The 22,794-nt window shown below is 43.4% G+C and overlaps 2 protein-coding genes across 10 annotated transcripts in view; both read right to left on the reverse strand.

Annotated features, from left to right (window-relative positions):
* Positions 1 to 18,063, reverse strand: part of DIP2A (disco interacting protein 2 homolog A) — a 109,411-nt gene extending 91,348 nt beyond the window's left edge. For 2 of the 9 annotated variants that reach the window (XM_040483659.1, XM_040483655.1), the window contains exon 1: positions 17,762 to 18,052. In XM_040483659.1, coding sequence (XP_040339593.1) covers positions 17,762 to 17,777 — 16 coding nt within the window. In that variant the 5' untranslated portion in view covers positions 17,778 to 18,052. Of the gene's footprint in view, positions 1 to 7,749; positions 8,201 to 17,761 lie in introns of those variants that run through there. The other 7 variants (XM_040483661.1, XM_040483657.1, XM_040483656.1 and 4 more) reach the window with 7 other exon arrangements.
* LOC121035828 (ubiquitin-conjugating enzyme E2 variant 1-like) lies at positions 4,893 to 5,566 on the reverse strand. Its single transcript, XM_040483671.1, has one exon. The coding sequence runs from the start codon at positions 5,541 to 5,543 to the stop codon at positions 5,100 to 5,102; it is 444 nt and encodes a 147-aa protein (XP_040339605.1). The 5' UTR covers positions 5,544 to 5,566; the 3' UTR covers positions 4,893 to 5,099.
* Positions 18,064 to 22,794: the final 4,731 nt, after the last annotated feature.

Raw genomic sequence — 22,794 nt, forward strand, 5'->3', positions numbered from 1 at the left:
AACTGTCTTCCAAGGTGGTTGCATCGCTCTGTTTTCCCACCAGCAGTGAATGAGCATTCCTGTTGCTCCACAGAGCCTGTGTTGTGTTGCTCCACATCCTTGCGATTAGTGTTGTCAGTATTCTAAATTGTGGCCATTCTCATAGGTAGGTAGTGGTATCTCATTATTGTTTGAATTGGCATTTCCCAGATGACATATGAATGTGGAGCATCTTTTCATATGCTTATTTCCCATCTCTATGTCTTCTCTGGTGAGGGGTCTGTTAAGGTCTTTGGACCATTTTTCAATCAGATTGTTTGTTTCCTTACTGTTGAGTTTGAAGAATTCTTTGTATGTTTTGGGTAATAGTCCTTTATCAGATGTGTTTTTTGTAAACAATGGCCTGTCTTCCCTTCTTAACCCCGGCTTTTGCAGAGCAGTTTTTAATTTTAACAGAGTGTATCTTTTCAATTATTTATTTCATGGATTGTGCCTTCGGTGTCATATCCAAAAAGTCATCACCATACCCAAGTTCACCTAGTGTTTCTCCTATCTTCTATCAACTAGTTTTACAGTTCTGCATTTTTACATTTAGGCATGAAATCCATTTTCAGTTCATTTTTGTGAGGGGTGCAAGGTTCATTTTCTTTGCATATGGATGTCCAGTTGTTCCAGCACCATTTGTTGGAAAGACCATCTTTGCTCCACTGTACGGACTTTGCTCTTCTGTCAAAGATTAATTGGCTATATTTATATGGGCCTATGTCTGGCTTCTCTGTTCTCCATTGAGAACAGAATTTGTCTAATCTGTTGTTAACACCACACTGTCTTGATCACTGTAGCTTTACAGTGAGTCCCAAAGTCAGATAGTGTCAGTCTTCCAACTTTGTTCATCTCCTCCATGTGTTGGCTATTCTGGGTCTTTTGTGGCTATTGACAAACTGGTTCTAAAGTTTGTAAGGAGACAAATTTGCTGGTATTCTTTTTAAAAAAAATTTTTTTTGAGACAGAGAGAGAGAGAGAGAGAGAGAGAGCACGCAGGGGAAGGGCAAAGAGAAAGGGAGAGGATCTGAAGTGGGTTCTGTGTTGACAGCAGAGAGCTTGATGTGGGGCTTGAACTCATGAACTGTGAGATCATGACCTGAGTTGAAGTCAGATGCTAAACGGACTGAGCCAACCAGATGCCCCATAAACTGATATTTGGAGATTACATTCAATCTATTGATCAACTTGGGAAGAACGGACATCTTCACAATATTGTCTTCCTGTCCGTGAACACAGAATATCTCTCCACTTATTTAGTTCTTCTTTATCAGTGTTTTGTAGTTTTCTTCACTCAGATTTTATACATATTTTGTTTTATACTTAAGTATTTGATTTGGGGGGGGTGCTCATGTAAATAGTATTGTGGGGGTTTTTTTGTCTTGTTTTTTTTCATGTTTATTTATTTTTGAGACGGTGGGGAAGGGCAGAGAGAGAGGGAGACACAGAATCTGAAGCAGGCTCCAGGCTCCATCTGAGCTGTCAGCACAGAGCCCAACACAGGGCTCAAACCCACAAACCCTCAGATCATGACCTGAGCTGAAGTTGGATGCTTAACCAACTGAATGAGTCACCCAGACACCCCTTAATTTTAAATTCCACTTGTTCCATGATGGTATATAGGAAAGTCATGGACTTTCCACATACTGACCTTGTATCATGAACCTGGCTACAACTGTCTATTAGTTCCAGGGTTTTTTTTTTTTTTGGTGGGGGGTGGAAGTCTTGTTAATCCTTTTGGATTTTTTTTTTTTAATTTCCCCCTTAAAAAAATTTTTTTTAAGATTTTAAATAATCTCTACACCCAGAAGGTGGGGCTGGAACTCACAACCCTGAAGTCAGGAGTTGCATGCTCCACTGACTGAGCCAACCAGGAACCCCTCCATGTTCTACATAGACAACCATGTTATCTATGAACAAAGACCATTTTATTTTTTCCTTCCCAACCTGTATACCTTCTATTTCCTTTTCTCATCGCATTAGCTAGAACTTCCACTACAATGTCAAAAAGGGAATGGTGAGGGGAGTCATCCTTGCCTTAGGTCTGTTCTTACAGGGAAAGCTTCGAGCTCCTCCCCATTAAGTATGATGTTAGCTGTGTGTGTGTGTGTGTGTGTGTGTGTGTGTGTGTGTGTGTGTGTTAAGTTTTTAAAGTTTATTTATTTGAGAGAGAGAGAGAGAGAGAGAACGTGAGCAGGGGAAGGGTAGAGAGAAGGAAAGAGAGAATCCCAAGCAGGCTCTGTACTGTCAGTGCAGAGCCTGACACAGGGCTCTAATTCACCATGAACCATGAGATCATGACTTGAACCGAAATCAAGAGTTGGACACTTAAGCGACTGAGCCACCCAGGCACCCAGCTGTGGTGGTGTTTGTTTGTTTTTTTTATAGATATTGTGCTTTATCAAGTTGAGGAAGTCCCCCTCTATTCCCAGTTTACTCAGTTTTTATCTTGAATAAGTGCTGGTTTTTGCCAATTGCTTTTGCTGTATCTTTGTACATATTGTGAAATGAACACAATAAACTCTAGTCAGCCATCACCATAGAGTTACAATTCTTTTTCTTGTGAGGAGAACTTTTAAGATCTTCTCTCTTAGAAACTTCCAAATATCACCATGTGATTTTCTTTCTTTAGCCTGTTGCTGTGATGAACTCCATTAATTGATTTTCAAATGTTGAACCAGCCTTGCAGACTTGGGATAAATCCTGCTTGGTCATAGTATATAATTCTTTTTATACATTGTTGGATTCAATTTGCTGATATTTTGAGGACTTTTGCATCTATGTTCATGAAAGATATTGGTCTATAGTTTTATCTTGTAATGTCTTTGTCTGGTTTTGGTATTAGGGTAATGCAGGCCTCATAGAATGAAGTATTCCCTCTGCTTCCATTCTATGAAACAGACTTCGAAGAATAGCTCTTATCTCCTCCTTAAGTGTTTGGTAGAATTCCCCAATGAACCCAGTGCTTTCTATCTTGAAAGGCGATAATTTTTTTATTATTATTATTTTTTAATTTACATCCAAGTTAGTTAGCATATAGTGCAATAATTATTTCAGGAGTAGAATCCAGAAAGGTGATTAATTACTGATTCAATTTATCTTTTAAATAGTTTTCTTTAATGTTTATTTAGTTTTGAGAGAGAGACAGAGAGCACGAGCAGGGGAGGGGCAGAGAGAGAGAGAGGGAGAGAGGGAGAGGGAGAGGGCAGAGAGAGGGAGAGGGAGCAATGTGAAGGCTCCAGGCTCTGAGCTGTCAGCACAGAGCCCGACACGGGGCTCAAACCCAAGATCGTGACCTGAGCCGAGGTTGGACACTTAACCAACTGAGCCACTCAGGCAACCCTGATTCAATTTCTTTATTAGATATAGGCCCATTCAGATCGTCTATTTCTTCTTGTGTGAGTTTGGCAAACTGTATCTTTCAAGGAGTTGGTCCTTCTCATCTAGGTTACCAAATTCAGGGGAACAGAGTTGTTCATAGTATTCCTTTATTATCCTTTTTTTTTTTTTAATGTTTTTAATGCTTATTTATTTTTAAGAGGGGGAGACAGAGACAGAGCATGAGAAGGGGAGGGGCAGAGAGAGAGGGAGACACAGAATCCAAAGCAGGCTCCAGGCTCCAAGCTGTCAGCACAGAGCCCGATGTAGGGCTAGAACTCAGGAACTGTGAGATCATGACCCGAGCCGAAGTTGGATGCTCAACCAACTGAGCCACCGAGGTGCCCCACTTTATTATCCTTTTAATATCCAAAGATCAGTATGATTTTCCTTTCATTTCTGACATTAGTAATTTGTGTCCTTTTTAAAAAATTTTTTGAAGTTTATTTATTTTGAGAGACAGAGACAGTATGATCAGGGGAGGGGCAGAGAGAGACGGAGACAGAGAATCCCAAGCAGGCTCCACACCACCAGCACAGAGCTCAATGCAGGACTCAACCCCACAAAACCATGAGATCATGACCTGAGCTGAAACCAACAGTTGGATGCTTAACCAACTGAGCCACCGAAGCACCCCATGTGTCCTCTTTTTTGTAATTAGTCTAGCTAAAGACTTATTAATTTCACTGATTTACAAAGAACCAGCTTTTCCATTGACTTCTGGGGTTTGGTTCATTTATTTCTACTCTAATTATCTCTTTTATTCTATTTAGTTTTGCTTTAATTTGCTCTTCCTTTTATAGTTTCCTAAGAAGGAAACTTGGGTTATTGATTTTTTAAACAGATATAATTGACATATAGCATCATATTAATGCTTCAGGTGTACAACGTGATTTGATACTTGTATATATTGTGAAATGAACACAACTCTAGTCAGTCATCACGACAGATTTATCATTTTTTTCTTGTGAGGAAAACTTTTAAGATCTGTTTTCTTAGCAGCGTCCAAATACCACCAGTCTGTTCTCTGTTATCTATGAGCTCTGGTTTGTTTTGTTTTGTTAGATTCCACATATAAATGATATATATAGGGACCCCTGGGTGGCTCAGTCAGTTAAGCATTTGACTCTTGACCTAGGCTCAGGTCATGATCTTACAGTTCATGGATTGGAGCCCGCCCCCACCATGTTGGGCTCTGTACTGACAGTATAGAGCCTGCTTGGGATTCTCTCTGTCTCTCTGCTCCTTCCCCCCCGCCAAATAAATAAACTTTAAAAAATAATATATATTTGTGTGTGTGTGTGTGTGTGTGTGTGTGTGTGTGTGTGTTCAATGTATACGTTTCCCTTTAAACACTGCTTTTGCTGCATCCCACAAATTTTGATAAGTTGTATTTTTATTTTCATTTAGTTCAAAATATTTTAGAATTTCTCTTGAATTTCTCTTTTGACCTGTTATTTAGAAGTATGTTGTTTAATCTCTACACTTTTTTTTTATAGCACAACTTATATATTTTAAATGGACAAAAAAATTAGTATCGTTTACAGTATCTTAAGATAAATTGCCTTTGAATGGGAGCTTCCTTTCCAGTACTTTGAGGTCTACAAGACGTATCTAGAAAATTTACTACTGTGGAAAATGAAGACTGCTTAAATCGAATGGGAGGGGGGTAGGGGAGGGCCTGTGGTTTTTCTTTTTGATTAATTGCTGTAACACTGTCCTTCGGGCAGCTGAGGGAGTTTCATGTTTTCTTTAGACATCATTAGATGCCGGAGCTCTTGCAGGACGACTTTGATGCTATATGAATTCTGCCATTTTGCTAGCACTGATATGGCTCTTGGGTCCACCACTCCATTAGAACTATTAACTCCATTCATATTAATTTTTGTTACAAATCTTACAAAGGGGGGTGCTTCTGGGTATTTAGGTCCACATTCTATTTTAAGGCTGTATATTCGGTTTTCATAAATTGTTCTTGGAGGCCCAATTATCATCCCTGTCCATCTTGTAAGTGTCATGTCTTCGTCATCTTCTAGACCCCAGCTAACTGTGCCATCTCCTACTCCTTTCTGGCCTTCTTCCAGTTCTTCCAACAGTCGAAAATTGCGAGGGACTTTTACTCCCGAGCCCGTGGTGGCTGCCATCTTGCGTCGCTGTCGCTCGAAGGCCGGCCTAATCTCTACACTTTTTAAAAAAAGTTTATTTATTTTGAGAGAGACAGAGACAGTGTGAGGGAAGGGGCAGAGAGAGAGGGAGAGAAAGAATCCCAAGCAGGCTCTGCGCTGCCAGCACAGAGCCCAAGGTGGGGCTTGAACTCACAAAACCGTGAGATCATGAACTGAGCTGAAACCAAGAGTCAAGACGCTTAACCGACTGAGTCACCCAGGTGCACATAATTTGAGTTCTCTTTGTTATTGATTTCTAATTTAATTCTGTTGTGGTTTGAGAGCAATACTGTATGATTTCTATTCTTTTAAATCTGTGAAGATGTGTTTTATGGCCCAGAATGTGGTCTACCTTGGTGAATGCTTCATGTGGGCTTGAAAAGAAACTGTATTCTGCTGTTGTTGGATGAAACAGTCTACAGATATCCATTATCCAGCAGATAGATGATATTGTTTGAATTCAAGTGTGTCTTTACTGATTTTGTTTGCTGGATCTGTCCTTTTCTGACAGAGGGGTGTTGAAGTCTCCAGCTATGATAGTGGATTCATCTATTTTTCTTTGCAATTCTATTCATTTTTTGCCTCACAGAGTTCGATGTCCATTGTGAGGTATATACACATGAAAAACTGTCATGTTTTTAATGGAGAAAACCATTAATGACCCCTTTATCATTATGTAATCCCTCTTTCCCTGATAACTTTCCTTGCTTTAAAGGTTCTGATAATACCTCAGCAGGTTAGGCTTTGGTTAACTGGTTTCCCCCTGAAGGCAGACTTTGTTGTGAACAAAGTGCTTAAGAGTATTTCAAACCGACCCTTCCCCACCCCCACCCCCGGCCCCCCAACGCTCCCCACTCCCTTCCCCTGCCAAAAGCCTGAAGGGATTTTTCTCCCGTATTTACTGTGGGAAACTGGTCAAGCTCCTGGAGGTAAATTTTGCAATGTTGTGTGGACTCCCTTATGAATGAGTCTCCCTGGAGATTTTAACTCTCAGAATTGTCCACACCAGGCTTCCAGCACTAGTTCCCATGATGGCTTCTGATCACTGAGGCTCTGCTCTGGGGAGCTGACGACCTGTATTCACCTGTCTCTCCAATCTTGGAAGCTGTGGTTCACCTGTATCTTCCCCTTTCTTACAGATCCAAGAAAAGCTGCAGATTTTTCAATCTGTTCAGCTTTTTACTTGTCAAGATTGAATGGCAACTTTCAAGCTTCTTACATATGAAGAAACCAGAGGGTTTTTAACTTATGAATTCTATTTGTTATAGGACTATTCAGGTTATTTGTCTCTTTGGATAAGTTTTGGTCAGTAGTCTGTGATTTTCAGGAAATTGTACACTTCATCTAAGTTGTTGAATGTGTGTAGGGCTGTTAATAGGATTCCTTTATTATCCTTTTAATGTCTGTGGGATCTATGGTAATATCCTCCCCTTTCATTCTTGATACAGGTAATTTGTGTCTTGTCTATTCTTGGAGGTTTATCAATTTTATCATCTTTTTAAAGAACTGGTTTTTTGGTTTCATTGATTTTTCTCTATTGTTTTTCTGTTTTCAATTTCATTGATTTCTGCTCTTATCGTTTTCCTTCTATTAGGGAAATTCAAACTAAAACCATGATGAGATACCACGCTACACCTATTAGAATGGCTAAAATAAAAAATACTAATGGAATCAAGTGCTGACAAGGATGTGGAACAATAGAACTATTATATATGGCTGGTAGGTATGTAAATGGTACAGCCACTCTGGAGAACAGTTTGGAAGTTTTTTATAAAGTTAAACATATACTCAACATAGGACCCAGCAATTCTACTCTTAGCTATCTACCCTCGAGAAATAAAAACCCTTATGTTCATGCAAAAACCTGTATACACGTTTACAGCAACTTTATTCATAATCACCCCAAACTGGAAACAGCCCAATTGTCAAATGAATGGATAAAAAGACCATGGTATAACCATAGCAAGTAATATTATTCTGTAATAAAAAGGAACAGACTGTTGACATATACAAAAATGTAGATGAATCTCAAAAATATGCTAAGTGAAATAAGCCAGTCTCAAAAGGTTACACACTGTATGACATTCTTCAACAGACAAAACCCACAGGGATGAAGAACAGATTAGTGGTTACTAGGCATTAAGGGTGGGAAGGGGTGACTGAATAGGGATAGCATGAGGCATACCTGGGGGTGATGGAGCTGTTCTGTATCCTGATTATCATGGTGGCTGACATGAATCTGTAGGGTGTGAAGATTCACAGAGCTGTACATGAAAAGAAAAAAATCTACTCGACTGTATGCTAATTAAAAATAAAAAAACAAACAAATACATGTGTACCATAGGAGGGGCTACAGGGACGGAAGGGATGGCGAGACAGGCAAGGGGTGCCCCCACTAGAACCTTCTTCAGGTACCTACCTGTGAGGTAGGCAAAAGAGAAGTCACCAGTTACAAATCAGAGCCCCAAAGCCTGAGAGGAACATCTGACATAAAAAAGTGCTTCAGGCAGGCAGCAGCTGGGTAATCGATACAGACCAAGTGTGACCGAGGAAGGAGCAGCCATACAGGGCAGGGCACAATAGGCAGGAGCCTCAGAGCCCAGGCAGAATCCAATCTGGCCCAAACGGCCCTTCAGTAGGCTGCCTTGACCACTTCAAGTTCAGTGCCAACCAGAGATCAGATGCTTACCAGAGACCTTGGACCCAAGTGAGCTAGACAGTGTTCATTCCTTTAGAAAGGGTATTGGCCCCTATTGTGTCCCCAAAGAAGGGGTCCAAGAGTCTAGTGCGGCCCAGTCCAGGCCATACATGCCTACTCAAGCTCCCAAGGCAGGGATATCTGTGCTATCACAGCTGTGCATGTTCACAACTGCTGCTGGACTGGACACGACCTGCTGGAAGTGACCAAAGGGAAGAAGGCAAAGAAGCAACAAAAAGAGGGATGGTAGGCACACAGGGCTCCACACCTGATCACTATAGAACTTCCAGACAGACCTCTACAGGGAAAACCAGGCAGGCCAGAGCCTGTGACCCAGGAAAAGAGGTAGAGAAAATCTGTTAGAAAACCTAAAGATTAATATTTTGTTTGTTGGTACCATGTGTTGGTTAATAGTGGTTCCTGAACTCAATATACGCAGGTGGGAATTTCACTCTGCAAGTCTTAAAAGTTTCCTAAACAATAGTCTTAAGTACACAGATCTAGTGCACAACAGCAGAACCTGACTGCAGAGTTTAAATTATTTATGGTCAACGTTGAAGAGCATTCATTAAATATGCTTCCATAGTAGGGATGGAGTGTCTATTCTCTCGTATGTGATTAAAAACAAGCTTTCCAGGTGTTGTTTAATAAATATTATTTTCTTTTCTCTCTGTAAAGTTTTTAATAAACTACAGAAAATAAGTTGATTAAACTCAAAATATATATATATTTGTATGTATATTTACATTTATATACACACACACACAGACACACACGAATTCTATTTAATGGCAGTGGCAGACGGGGGCTCAAACCAACTTTCCCAATGAAAGCAACAAGAAAGACTGAATTAAAAAATGTTTTTAAAGACTGTTGGAAGATACCAAAGCACTAACAAAGAAGTGAAGAACTGGAGGCCAACTTTTCCCCTGGAGGGGTCTGACAATTTAAAAAGTAGCAACCAAGTGGCTAAGCTAAGCAGAGCTTTGACAGACTCACGAACTGAGCACTCCCCAAGGAGGAGGAGGCCCACAAACACTCTCGGTCATTTGAGATTTGGAGAGACCACACCCTTGGGTATGAACTGGAAATAAGAGTAGCCTTCACAGGGTCAAGAGCTAGTTTCAAATCATTCTCTCCATATCTGGAGTCACGTGATCTTGGACTGTACGCACCCCATCCCATTCACGTGCAAGAAGCAAAAGTAAACCCTTTATGCAGAAACACAGAAACATCTAGAGTCACAAATCATTGCTACGCCTACAGTGTCTCTGGCCTATAGACAACAGGAAGCTGGGACTACGAGCCATGAAAACCAATAGATAATAGGAAGATACAGACAAGAAAGCCACATAATGGAGTTTTAAAACAACCATAATCAACATGTTCAAGGAATTAAAAAGCAAGATTATGTTTAAGAAAAAAAAAAGGGGGGGGGGGCGGGGCGCCTGGGTGGCTTAGTTGGTTAAGCATCCGACTTTGGCTCAGGTCATGATCTCACGGCTTCTGAGTTCGAGCCCCACGTTGGGCTCTGTGCTGACAGCTTAGAGCCCGGAGCCTGCTTCCGATTCTGTGTCTCCCTCTCTCTCTGCCCTTTCCCCGCTCACTGTTTCTCTCTCTCTCTCAAAAATAAATAAACATTTTAAAAAAATTTTTTTAAGTTAATTCTATGCCTGAAAAATACTGTATCCCAAATCCAGGAATAAATTTCACAAAAGATACATAAGATTACTAAACAGAAACTAAAAGCACTGTTGAGGTAAAATTTAAAAGACCTAAAGAAATGAAGGGATATAGCACATCTGTGAATCTGAGCACTCAATACTGTAAAGATATCATTTCTGTCCAAATAGATCCTTAGAGTCTGAGTAATTATAATTAAAACTCTTGCAGGGTGTGTGTGTGTGTGTGTGTGTGTGTGTGTGTGTGTGTGTGTGTGTAGAAATAGACAGGCTGATGCTAAAACGTACATGGAAAATGCAAAGGGCCAAGATCAGCAAATCAAACTTGAAAACTAAAAGGGGCAGACTTTCCCAGACACGGAGCCTCACCGTTACACTACAGTACAGAGAGGCAGGAAGGCGAAAATGAACAAGGGGAGCAACGGAGCAGCGATCAGTGGAAAGCAGTGGGGAAAAGATGGCCTTTTCCATAAATGTGCTGGGTCAACTGAATATCCACACGAAACAGAAATGAAATGACTCTTTTCTCACAAAACTCAACTCCAGGTAGATTATGCATCTAAATGTGAAAGATCAATAAAGCTCTTAAAAATAATATAAAAAAATGTCTTCATGACCATGAGGTAGGGAAAGAACTCTTAAATATGACACAAAGATTACTAACCATAAAGGAAAAAACAAAAATGACCTGCAATACAATTCACAAAGAGGTAATAAGGAACAAATAGTAAAAGAAAATATTCTCTCCCCTAAGTATATTGCAGACCTTGAGGTGAGTGGATTCATTACTGAAGCCGCTATAACAAATTACCACAAACTTGGTGGTGGCTTAAAATAAGAAAACTTCACTCACTCACAGTTCTGGAGGTCAGAAGTCCAAAATCAGTTTCAATGAGCCCAAATGAAGGTGACAAAAGAGCCACACTACCTCTTAAGACTCCGGGAGAGAAGTCTCCCAGCTTAAGACTTAAGACTCTTCCAGCTTGAATGCCAGCATGCCCCGAGTTGGGGCCACATCACTCCAATCTCTGCCTTGAAGCCCATCCGCCTCTCCTCCTCTGTGTGCATCCAATCCCCCTCTGCCTCTCTCTTCTAAAGACACTTTTGAGGGGCACCTGGGTGGCTTAGTCAGTTGGGCATCTGACTTCGGCCCAGGTCATGATCTTGCGGTTTGTGAGTTCGAGCCCCACGTCGGGCTCTGCGCTGACAGCTCAGAGCCTGGAGCCTGCTTCAGATTCTGTCTCCCGTCTCTCTCTGCCCCTCCCCCACTCTCACTGTCTCTCTCTCTGTCTCAAAAATAAAAACATAAAAAAAATATTTTTAAAAAGACACTTTTGATGGTATGTCAATTTCATCCAAAAAAATCCAGGTAACTCATCTCAAGATCAAGTTAGTCATATCTGCAAAGACTCTTTTTCCAAATATAGTAATGTTCACAGGTTCCAACTATTAGGACATGATGGGGTGGGGGGTACCACCAATAAATGCATTACAATGTGTGACCAATAAAAAATATACACGTCTCTTTAAAACTGCTATGCCCTTCGGAAGAGGAACACGTGTACTCCTTGAGTCACTTTGGGAAGAGCAAACATCTCCAGGTCAACAATGCCAGATCTACCCTAACAAAGCGGCCACACAGATAAACCGTACGACTGTGGTCTAGCGGGAGCACATCGACCCACGGAGTAAGACAGAAGCTGCGGCCAGAACAGGCTGATAGTCGGATGCAGAGCAAGCCTGCCTTGATCCACCCTGGATCCACTTACTCCAGTACTGAGTCCCCTTCGACTCCTATACCGTCTGCCAACCGCCGCCCTTCGGGCCTGGCCAGGTCTGAAGGCACTCTCCATTGCCCTCCTTTCCCGAGCTCTTCCCCATGCTGGCTTGCATCTGAGCTCCTAGACCGAGGCCTTGAGGCCTCCCTCGGGGACCCTTCTCCACGTGGACTATGGGGCAATGCCAGTGCCAATGTGCAGACAGTTCATCCTCCATTTCTTTCAAAAAATACACTCAGGACTGCGTGATAAGTGGTGGATATATGTCACTAAACATATGTCACAACCTACAGGGTCTACAACACCAGAAGGAAACTCGGGGAGCCTGGGTGATGACGTGTCGGTGTACATTCAATGATAGAACAATTGTACACTCTGTGGGGTGGTCAAAATGGGGGAGGCTGTGCACTGTGTGGAGGACAAGCAGCGTATGGGCACTCTGCACTTGCCACTCAGTTTCGCTGTGAACTGCTCTAAAAATAGTTTACTAATTTAAAAAATATATACTCGGGGAAAAAACTGATACACCATGGTATAATAAAACAACGCCAGAAAGCAGTTAGTTAGAATGAGTCAGTTACCTGTATTAACGTAATCATTGCCATAATTCTAAAAACATAGTGTTGAGATTAAAAGCAAGTTTCACAAGGACTCATACAGATCATTTAAAACATGCAAAATAGCACCAAAGATTGCTCAAGGATATATGGAAATGCGGTAAAATAAAACACCAAGTGCAGGAGAGAAGCTAGCAGAAGGGGAATAGAATCAGCATGAGTGTGGCTTCCACACCCTCTTAATGGTTCTTTGTAAAAAATCTGAAGCTAATATGACAAAAATCTTCATTTTTTGAAAAATCAAGCAGCAGGTACATGGGTGTGCATATCATGATTCTGTCAACTTTCCTGTATGTTTGAAATATTCAAAATTAGAAAGAAAATTAAACAAGAAGTGGTCATCCACACTCAACAGTCTCTGACTCTTAAAAGACCTTCAGACTGGATTTTGCAGCTGGCCACGTTGCTCTTCCCCAAGGTCAGAGTCGTCGCTCCATGCAAGTGTCTGCCATATACTCTCTCCAGTCCTCAATAGCTTATCTCATTTGCGGGTGCCTGGGTGGCTCAGTCGGTTAAATGTCCAACTTGGGCCCAGGTCATGATCTCACCTTGAGTTTGAGCCCCGTATCAGGCTCCTGTGCTGACAGCTCAGAGCCTGGAGCCTGCTTCGGATTCTGTATCTCCCTCTCTCTCTGCCCCTCCCTGCCTCTCTCTCTTCTCTGTCTCTGTCTCTGTCTCTGTCTCTGTCTCTCTCTCAAAAATAAACATTAAAAAAATGTTTTAATAAATAAATAAATAATCTCATTTAGCTGAACATGCATCTAAGACAATCAAGTAAACAGACAGCAACATCACAGAGAAGGATAAGATTCTTCCATAAAAATATGGCTCTTGCCTAACAAGTCTGTATTACATAAATGTGTAAATAGATAATAAACCTTTTTAAAAACAGCAAGGCTGGCTCACCCAGCTTGCCCGGTGTAACACCTGACTCTTGACCTCAGAGTTGTGAGTTCAAGCCCCACATTGAGTGTAGAAATTACTTTTTAAAAAAAATGACATAATAGGGGCGCCTGGGTGGCTCAGTCGGTTGAGCATCTGACTTCAGCTCAGGTCATGATCTTGCGGTTCGTGAGTTTGAGCCCCACGTCGGGCTTTGTGCTGACAGCTCAGAGCCTGGAGCCTGCTTTGGATTCTCTGTCTTCCTCTCTCTGCCCCTTCCCTGCTCATGCTCTGTCTCTGTCTCTCAAAAATGAATAAACGTTAAAAAAAATTTTTTTTTTAAATGACATAATAAAAGATTTGCTCGGACTGCTGTTTTAAAAAAATTAAAAATAAAAAAATAAACATAGCAGACATTTAATGCAAGAATGCTTTTAAACATTACTAGGTGAGATAAAGTCACACTATGATGTGATACTTGTTGGACACTCACGATCAGAACCTGGAATGCTGCTCCTGCAGCTGGAAGGGGAAGTTATACATCGTCCACTCTGGCATTTCCTAACTTTTCAGCTGCACACCTTCTCCTCAGGTGAGCTCTCCCGAGGAGTCTAAGTGGAGAGTCTGCTCTGGCTGAGGCTGGGTTTGGGGTGGGGGGTGGTGCCTGCCTTCCAGGTGCACCCCCTCTACCCCCATATAGCTGGCCGCCCTCCTAAGGGGATGGCAGATTCGGGAACACTCCTGAAAACTCTCTACACCATCCTCTCTACACCACCATCTCCCATGACTGTCCCTCCCCGGCTCAGTTCAAAGGACACACTGTCCATCTGTTACTACTCTGCCTCATTCCTATCTTCCCTACCCAGATGGTGCTCGCCGTTCTGATCTACCTTTCTGACTTTCCAGAATCTAGACTGCTGTCCACTTCTTTTTAGTTTTTAAAATTTCTGCCATTTCAATGAGATTTGGGAGAGGAGAGTTAGCATTACCTCATCACGTTCATGAGCATCAACCCAGCACAACTCCATTCCCACAAATGCTTCCCACGTGGAAACCCTCTCCTGCCTCTGCCCACACTCTCGTCCCTCCTGCTCCTGCTGTGGCGCCTTCTTCAGTCTCCCCTGTGGCCTCCTGTCTCTGCCTTTCCTTTATGGGTTTGGGTTCCCCAGGGTTTTGTCCTAGGGCCTCTCTGCATGACTCAGTTCTCCCTACGGGGTCATCGTATTCACTTCAATCATGATTTACTGCCACTGACTTCCAAATTTCTACTTTTGGGCAAGCCTTTCTAGAAAGTACCAGTCCCGCACATCCAAATGCCCCCTGGTCACCCCACACTCCACAGGTATGAAATGGACAAGTTCTCTCCGAGTTCTGTTCTTTGTGAACAGTTCCATCATTTCTCAGTCACCCATTTGGGAAACTCAGGAGTCTCCCTAGACTCCCCTCTGATGCCCCCTTCTTTACACCGAAACCTGTGGATTCTACTTCAGACCATCGTCTCCATTCCACAGCCCATCATCTCTTGCCCCAGATCACTACAACGTGCTCTTTAAGTGTTCTGCTCCCAATTTTGTGCTCCACCAACCCACTCTCTCCATGCTGCCAGAAAACATTCTCAATCACCAAGTGAGAAAGGGAGGAGAGACAGAAAGACAGAGACAGAGAAAGGTCACACAGGAACATTTCAATTGCTGCTTAATGCCTTTAAAAAAAAAAAAAAAGAACTACCGACTCTATCATTTGTTAAGGAAGACCCACTTAAAATAAAGCACCTGAGAATAGCCATCCCCTTAGCCCTTTTATAAAAACGGAAAATTGGCCATCTGATATTAAGATTTCACGGGTTCCTGAGAGCACACATGTATCATATTTCAATATTTCCCATTTTCTCCCCATTGTCAAGTACAGGGGTAGAAAGCTGTTTACTTCTTTTCAACAGAATGTCTTCGCAGAGCATACACTTCGCTGTGCTGTCAGATACAGCAGCCAGCAGGCACTGGGGCTGTGAAAGCTGCTGCTGTTGCAGCGCTACTTACTAAAACCTCTGTCCACACTGAAGTGCACTGCCACCACGTTCAGATAGTGCTTCTCTGAACCTGAGGATTCTAATCTATCCCAGCGGTCGGTTTGTCTATCCCCACACAACTCAATACTCCCTGTTTATTTATTCATTGCCACAGTGTTTAAGTTTATTTATTTATTTATTTATTTATTTATTTATTTAATTTATTGAGAGAGAGAGAGAACAGGAGAGGAGCAGAGAGAGAAGGAGAGAGAGAGAATCCCAAGCTTGACCTCACGGGCCATGAGATCATGATGTGAGCTGAAATCTACAGTTGGTCGTTCAACTGCTCAACCGACTGAGCCACCCAGGAGCCTCTATTGTCACAGTTTTAAAATTACTCTTGGTTATCTCGTAGGGAATGAGCCTGACCTTTGTTCTTTTCTTCCCACTTGAAAAATGTCTCAACTCTTCTGGGAAGTTTACTCTTTTATAAACTCTAGGGTCAGACAATATATAGACAAATTCAGGGACGATAAGCATACCTACACTACTGAGGGTCCTTCCCTACCCCAAAGCATGGTATGATACTTTCCACTCTCCTACTTCTGGTCTGCTAAAAGTCCTCAGTAATACGCTGTGAATTTCCAAATGACAGCTGACACATCTCTTGTTGGACATTCCTGGGCACCAGATTATTTTGTGGCTATTGTGAAAGGGTGGGTTTTTTTCAGCTGATTCCTTCAAACCAGTTACTTGTGGTGTGAAAACACGTTACTGATTCCCTGGGGTGGAACTGCACCCAGCACTTTGGCAGCCTTGTTAATTCTGACGCTTCACCAATTCTCTGGGACTGTTTGTGTAAGTAAACTTACAGTTTACAAATAGTTTTGTCTCCTCCTTACCAATCGTAATATCAATAGATGTTAGATAACTAGATCTGTATTGTCTTCCTAATTTTATGGGAGTATTTTAAAAATTTAAGTTTAAAATTTTTCTTTGAGGGAGAGAGAGTGCACACGAGGGTGGGGAGGGGACAAGAGCTAGGGAGACAGAGGATCCAAAGCAGGCTGTATGCTGACAGCAGACAGCCCGATGCGGGGCTCAAACCCACAGACCTTGACATCATGACCTGAGCCAACAATCACAAGGTCTGGGGGTTTGAGCCCCACATCGGGCTCTGTGCTGACAGCTCAGAGCCTGGAGTCTGCTCTGGATTCTATGTCTCCCTCTCTCTCGGCCCTTCCCCCACTTGCGCTCTCTCTCTTTCTCTCAAAAATAAATAAACATTAAAAAAATTTTTAATTTAAATTTTAATGAATTAAAAGTATATTAAATTGATTTTTCAGTTTCCCAGTCCCACGTATGACTAGTGGCTACCACAGTGGTAATGGCTACAGTGACTGCAGCACTAAACCTTTCCAACACCACAGAAAATTCTAGAGCTGACAGGTACCTGTCTCAGTCCTACTCACCTCACACATCCACAACACCCACCCGGCTGCAGGAAGCGTTTGAGTTTCTTTCAACACTGGTCAAGACTCCAGAGGGCCCAGTCCAGGTTCCTTACCAGGATGCATAAATCCTCCTATAAGCCAAACCCCTGCCTTTCCCAACCTGCTCTCTCTACCCATCTGCCTGGGGAGCATAGTCTGGAAATACTCCAGCCCACCTCAGCTTTGGCTCATCTTCCTTTGTCTAGCATGTTCTTCCCTGTCCTCCTACTACACCCTCTGCACACATGCTTTCAAAATAAAAAACTGCAGGGGCACCTGGGTGGCTCAGTAGGTTGAGCATCCAACTGTTGGCTTCAGCTCAGGTCATGATCCCAGCGTCGCCCAGTGTGGACAGCTACCCCCAAATGAGTCCCATACCCATTTCACAATACTGCCACTGTTTATGTGTCTTTCCACCCTCACTAGGTCATGAGCATCTTGGCACTCAGTCTGTTGAATACTGTTGAATGACACAATGACACACAGAGTCAGCTTGGTGGCCAGAACGAAATAGCACAGCCAGGTGGCTTAATCAACAAGAAGTTATTTTAGCATCGTTCTTAAGGCTAGAAGTCTGAGCTCAGGGAACCAGCAGGTTTGGTTCTTCCTGAGGCCTGTCTCCATAGCTTGCAGACAGCCACCTTCTCACCTGTCCTCATGTGGCTTTTTCTCTGTGTGCAAGTGCTCCTGGTATCCCCTCCTCTAGTAGGACCCCAGTCCTGCTGGACCAGGCCCACCCTATGACCTCATTTAACCTTAATCACCTCCTTAGAGGCCCTGTCTCCAGATACTGTCACAAGGGGGTGTTGGGCTTCAACAAAGGAATTTGGGCAGACACAATTCAGCCCATAAAACCAAGATTACTTACTAATAAGGCTAGAATATCTCATTTCTAAAACCTTTATCTCTAAAATATCCTAATTTTTGTGTTCCCTGAAAAGGGCTAATCCTTAGCCTCCATCCTCAGAGATAACCAAAGGAAGAAACAAAGCCCAGGAGTTACATAGGAACTTTCTACGATAGGCTTTTTGGAGTTACTTACCTGCTTCAACAAACATGAGTGTGTCCTTTCACATTTCAGATACTCAATTTAAAGGTCTTTTATCAAAGATCCTGGAGAAAAAGTTCTGAAATCTGAAAAGAAATAAAAGATCTTTTCTCCGCTATTTCCAAAATGGTAATCTCAAGTCACAGTCAGTATAAACTGAAGGAACGGGATTCTATTCTTTCCTTAAAGCTGAATAACACAAAGCCAAAGTCTGAAAGGAAACCCCTACGTGATTATTGTCCCCCAGTGATTATCTGAGGTACTGCCTCAAAAATCCAGGAAGTCTTAAAAACAGAAGCCATTCATCTCCTGTGTGAAAAAGGAAGAGGGAATTTGGGTACATCACTCAAAATGATTATCAATAAATGACAGAGGCAACTATTTTTAGGTATTGTGTCTTTTACTGATTACACAGGTTTTTCTTTGCTGTGTAGCATATAATTTCCTAGTCTTTTTAATATACAAGGGCAATATCAGAAATGTTACATAATCTTTTCTACAAAGACTGACCCACAAAGATTATGTTATTCTTACTCAGAAGCAACTTCATTGCAAACAAAATGCTATAGCAAGAATTAGTTATTATTATTATTATTATTATTATTATTATTATTACTTGAGAAAGAGAGAGAGAGCATGAGCAGGGGAGAGGGACAGTGAGAGAAAGAATCCCCAGCAGGCCCTATGCTCAGACAGAGCCCAATGCAGGGCTTGATACTAAGACCCTAGGATCGTGACCTGAGCCAAAATCAAGAGTCGAAAGCTCAACTGAGTCACTCAGATGCCTCTATTATTTTTTTTTTTTTTTTTTAGTAATCTGTACACCCAACATGGGGCTCAAACTCATTAAGATTAAGAGTAGCATGCTCAACTAACTGAACCAGCCAGGCATCCCGGCGAGAATTACTTTTAAAGGGTTTACTAGCAGGGATGCCAGGGTGGCTCGGTCGATTGAGCGCCCAACTCTTGATCTAGGCTCAGGTCACGATCTCATGGTTTGTGAGACTGAGCCCCACATCAGGCTTTCAGCTGACAGTGTGGAGCCTGCTTGGGATTCTCCCTCTCCTCTCTCTGCCCCTCCCCTGCTCCTGCTCTGTCTCTGTCTTTGTCTCTCTCTCTCTCTCTCTCTCTCTCTGCCCCTTCCCCATTCACATGTGTGCCCTCTCTCCCTCCCTCTCTCATAATAAATAAACTTAAAAAAAAAAAGATTTACTAGCAAAGCAGAATAAAGTAACTTAATCTTACTTTGTTCCTACCCTTTCTCCAGGTAGGTCATGGTACAGTAACCAAATACTTGGTATGAATTCGTTCTTACTTTATTATTATTTTTTTAACATTCATTTTTGAAAGACAGAAAGAGACAGAGTGCGAGTAGGGGAGGGGCAGAGAGAGAAGGAGACACAGAATCCGAAGCAGCCTCCAGACTCTGAGCCGTCAGCACAGAGCCCAACGCAGGGTGCAAACCCATGCACCGTGAGCTCATGACCTGAGCCGAAGTTGGACGCTCAACCGACTAAGCCACCCAGGCATCCCTGTTTTTATTTTAAATAAATGTTGCATATCACATCAGGCAAAACAACACATTAAAAGATGAAATAAAAATGTATTTTCAAAAATTACAACTATTTTCTTACTTTTTAACTAAAACAATGGACCGCTCAACCTAGACCCTGATGATGAGATGGGCACGGCAGCAACATGCTGGCTAACATTCACTGGGGACACACGACGTGAAATATGGGTGCCAACTATGGGGCACAGTGTGACACTGCTCCCCAACGCTCATATTTCCATGGGGACATTTCACCAGGCAGAGACTCTTCATTCGCACAGACCAGGGCCCCCACTCCAGTCTCTTTTCAAACTTCTAAGTCCTGGAGGCATATTTACCCCACTTTGTGAGACTAAAGGTCTAAGGAGAGAAGGAGCTAAATGACCAATAGCGGCTCCTCAGAAAGCACGACCCAGACCCCACATGCCCCATACCTCAGCAGAAGGCCTGCCCTGGGGAGCAAGGCCAGGTGGCCCTCCCCAAGAAGGCTGTCCTCGAGGCTGCCAACAAGCGCCTCGTGTGAGAAAGGCACAGGCAGCCAGCCAAGAAAGGGTCCCACTCCAGACCCAGCCCGCACTGAGCAGGATGGCAATGCCATTCTCTTCAAGGTCCTTGTGACGACTGAGCGGGGCACACACTTGGGACAACATTCTCTGGAAGAACCTCCTTACAGTAAGTGCTCCAATGCTAGAGTCACGGAGGGAGGTGGGTTTTCAGTACCACTGGTCAATCTTCAATAGAACCAGCTCTTAATTAGTAGTCAGGAATAGGTCAGGCACAAACGCCCATAGAACTCACAGGGAAGGGGCTCTAGCATCAGCATACCAAATTTGTGATCCTCTCAGTACCTGTCACATGAATGAAGCATTTAATGAACGTGTCCTGTCCGCAGTAGTGAATGCGTTCCTCAAAGTCATCTTGAAACGGCGAAACAAGCCAACCAGCTGACGTCACTGTTGTCATGGTGAGCGCATTCTGACCAGTTCTTCCTTGAATCAATGAACAAGTGCGTTTTCCCTCAAATCCAGTCACCCTTCTTTCTCTTCCCCATCTCGCCCCCGTGCGTGCGGGCAGCACCTCAAACCGAAGCCCAGTACTCACGTCTTGACTCCTTGCCGCCTTCCCCACCGGCGCCCGTCAGCCAATTCCTTCCATTTCTCCTTCGGGCCCAGTGGCTTCTCGCCCCCACAACGGCTGCCATTTCTCAGGCAGCAGCGCCTGCCTCCTAACTGATCTGAACCCAGCTCACTCTTGCCTCCCTGCAATCCATTCCTGACACCACAGCTGGTGAGTCTTCAAGGACATAAACCGTCAAAGCAGCAGAAGCTCCAGGGGCCACTCATCACACTTAAAGTAGAAACCAGTAGATCCCCAGGCTCGGCCTAGGCTCAGGGGGCCTAGGCTCAGGCGGCGTTTCAGGCCTATCTCCTTCAAGCCGCCCACCTTCTCATCGCCCAACTGGTTGGGATGCTCCCTCCCCAGTCACATGGAGGCACCTGCCCAGAGGTGTTTTCTGACCACTGGTCTAAAACCACATCCCCAAGTCCCAGTTGTTGGCTTTCTTTACAGCAGAGCCTGGATTTATGTAGGTCAGTGGACGTGGATGACATGGCAGCGGCCCTGGTGCCAGGGACACAGAGGACAGCAAGGCAGGTTTGGCCCCAGCTCTCATGAAGTATCGTGAAGGACCACTAAACCAGAATCAGCCACAGGCAAGAGGGTCCTGAGAAGAGTGAACAATTCAATTCAATACACACTGACCAACAACTATGTGACAGGTACAGTCACGGAGTGCAGACCATTGATATGGGAGACAGACACGCAAACCAACACCACCAGATAAATCAGCCTTTCAACTTGGGTCTAGACCAGAGAGCCCCGATGGCAGTTTAGGGCCTCTGAGAAGCAGATGCTAAGACAGGATAGACATGCAAGAGACATGCAAGCGATTTACGTGGGAAGTGCAGGTGAAGGAGGGAGCCAGAGGAGGCCAGAAAGTTGCCTGACAAGATGCAGGTGATCCCTTGCAGAGGGGAGAGGAAAGGAAGGCAGAGTGGGAAGAAAAAGTCTTAGACTCCACACAGCTCTAAGAAAGTTTCAGGCCAGTGTGGAATCCTGGAGCCAAAGTCCCCAGCAGAAGCCTCAGGCTTCCAGGAAGGAGCCTGCTTTTGTATTCCTGCAATGGAAGTGGGGCTCAGCGTGAAGCTGGTGTGGACCCACAACCCAGAGGTGAGGCCATAGGTGGATACGGCCACTGTGGGGCTCAGAACAACCTACTAGATCACACTTGAGACTTGAGCCTCACATCAGCAGGGACTCCACTGGTAGTTTCTTCCTGGTAGTTTAGGCAACAAAGACCAAATTCTGGTTCAATGGCTCCCTGAGGCACAGGTCTGTCCTGCTGACGGATGGCTTCACTGAATCTGAAAAACTATTGACAAAAAGCTAAGTATTCAGTCAACCACAGATGATTCTTGATTTCCAATTGAAAATAGGAGGGGGTGACTGGGTGGCTCAGTTAGTTAAGCATCAACCTCAGCTCAGGTCATGATCTCGAGGTCCCTGAGCTCGCATCAGGTTCTGTGCTGACAGCTCAGAGCCTAGAGCCTGCTTCAGATTCTGTGTCTCCCTCTCTCTCTGTCCCTCCCCATCTCACGCTGTCTCTCTCTCTCTTAAAAATAAACATTAAAATAAAATAAAATAGAAAATAGGATGGTGCCTGGGTGGCGCAGTCAGTTTAGCATCTGACTCTTGGTTTTGGTTCAGGTCATGACCTCACAGCCATAAAACTGAGGCCCCATTGGGCTCCATGCTGGGTGTGGAGCCTGCTTAAGATTCTCTCTCTCTCTCTCTCTCTCTCTCTCTCTCTCTCTGTCTCTCTGTCTCTCTCTGTCTCTCTGTCTCTCTTTCTCTCTCTCCCTCCCCCTCTGCGCCTCCCCCACTCACACGTGTGTGCCCTCTCTCCAAAAAAAAAACAAAAAAAACTGTGAAACAAAACAAAACAAAACTGAAAATGGGGTGCCTGATTGTCTTCATCAGTGGAGCATGCAACTCTTGATCTCAGGGTCATGAGCTCTAGCTCTACATTGGGTATGGAGCCTACTTAAAATAAAAAATTGAAATAAAAAATTAAATAAAACTGAAAATAAATACCATGTGTAGTTTTTGCCCTTTTATTAATTAAATAATCATTCATTAAAACGCCTAAAATATGCTAGGTACTGAGGACATAAAGATGAACAGACCAAAACCTCCTCTTGAAGTGTTCCCTATGACGTAGCAAAGAAAAACAAGCAAACAAATACAACAGTGTGATAAATCCTACGACAGGGACACTAGGAGTGCTACGGGGACACAGAAGAGTAGGCACCTAACTGGAGAAGGGTGGGTGGTGTTTCTTAGAGGAAGGCAGAACTTCAAAGAGAAAGTAAAGTTTAAACTTAAGTCCTAAAACAAAGGCAGGAATTCAACAGCA

This window comes from Herpailurus yagouaroundi, unplaced genomic scaffold (genome assembly GCF_014898765.1).
Source record: "Herpailurus yagouaroundi ecotype Mexico unplaced genomic scaffold, PumYag 162, whole genome shotgun sequence".
Taxonomy (NCBI): Eukaryota; Metazoa; Chordata; class Mammalia; order Carnivora; family Felidae; genus Herpailurus; species Herpailurus yagouaroundi.

Excerpts from the sequence above, each read along its gene's own strand:
- LOC121035828 (XM_040483671.1), bottom strand. The coding sequence starts at position 5,543 with ATGGCAGCCACCACGGGCTCGGGAGTAAAAGTCCCTCGCAATTTTCGA.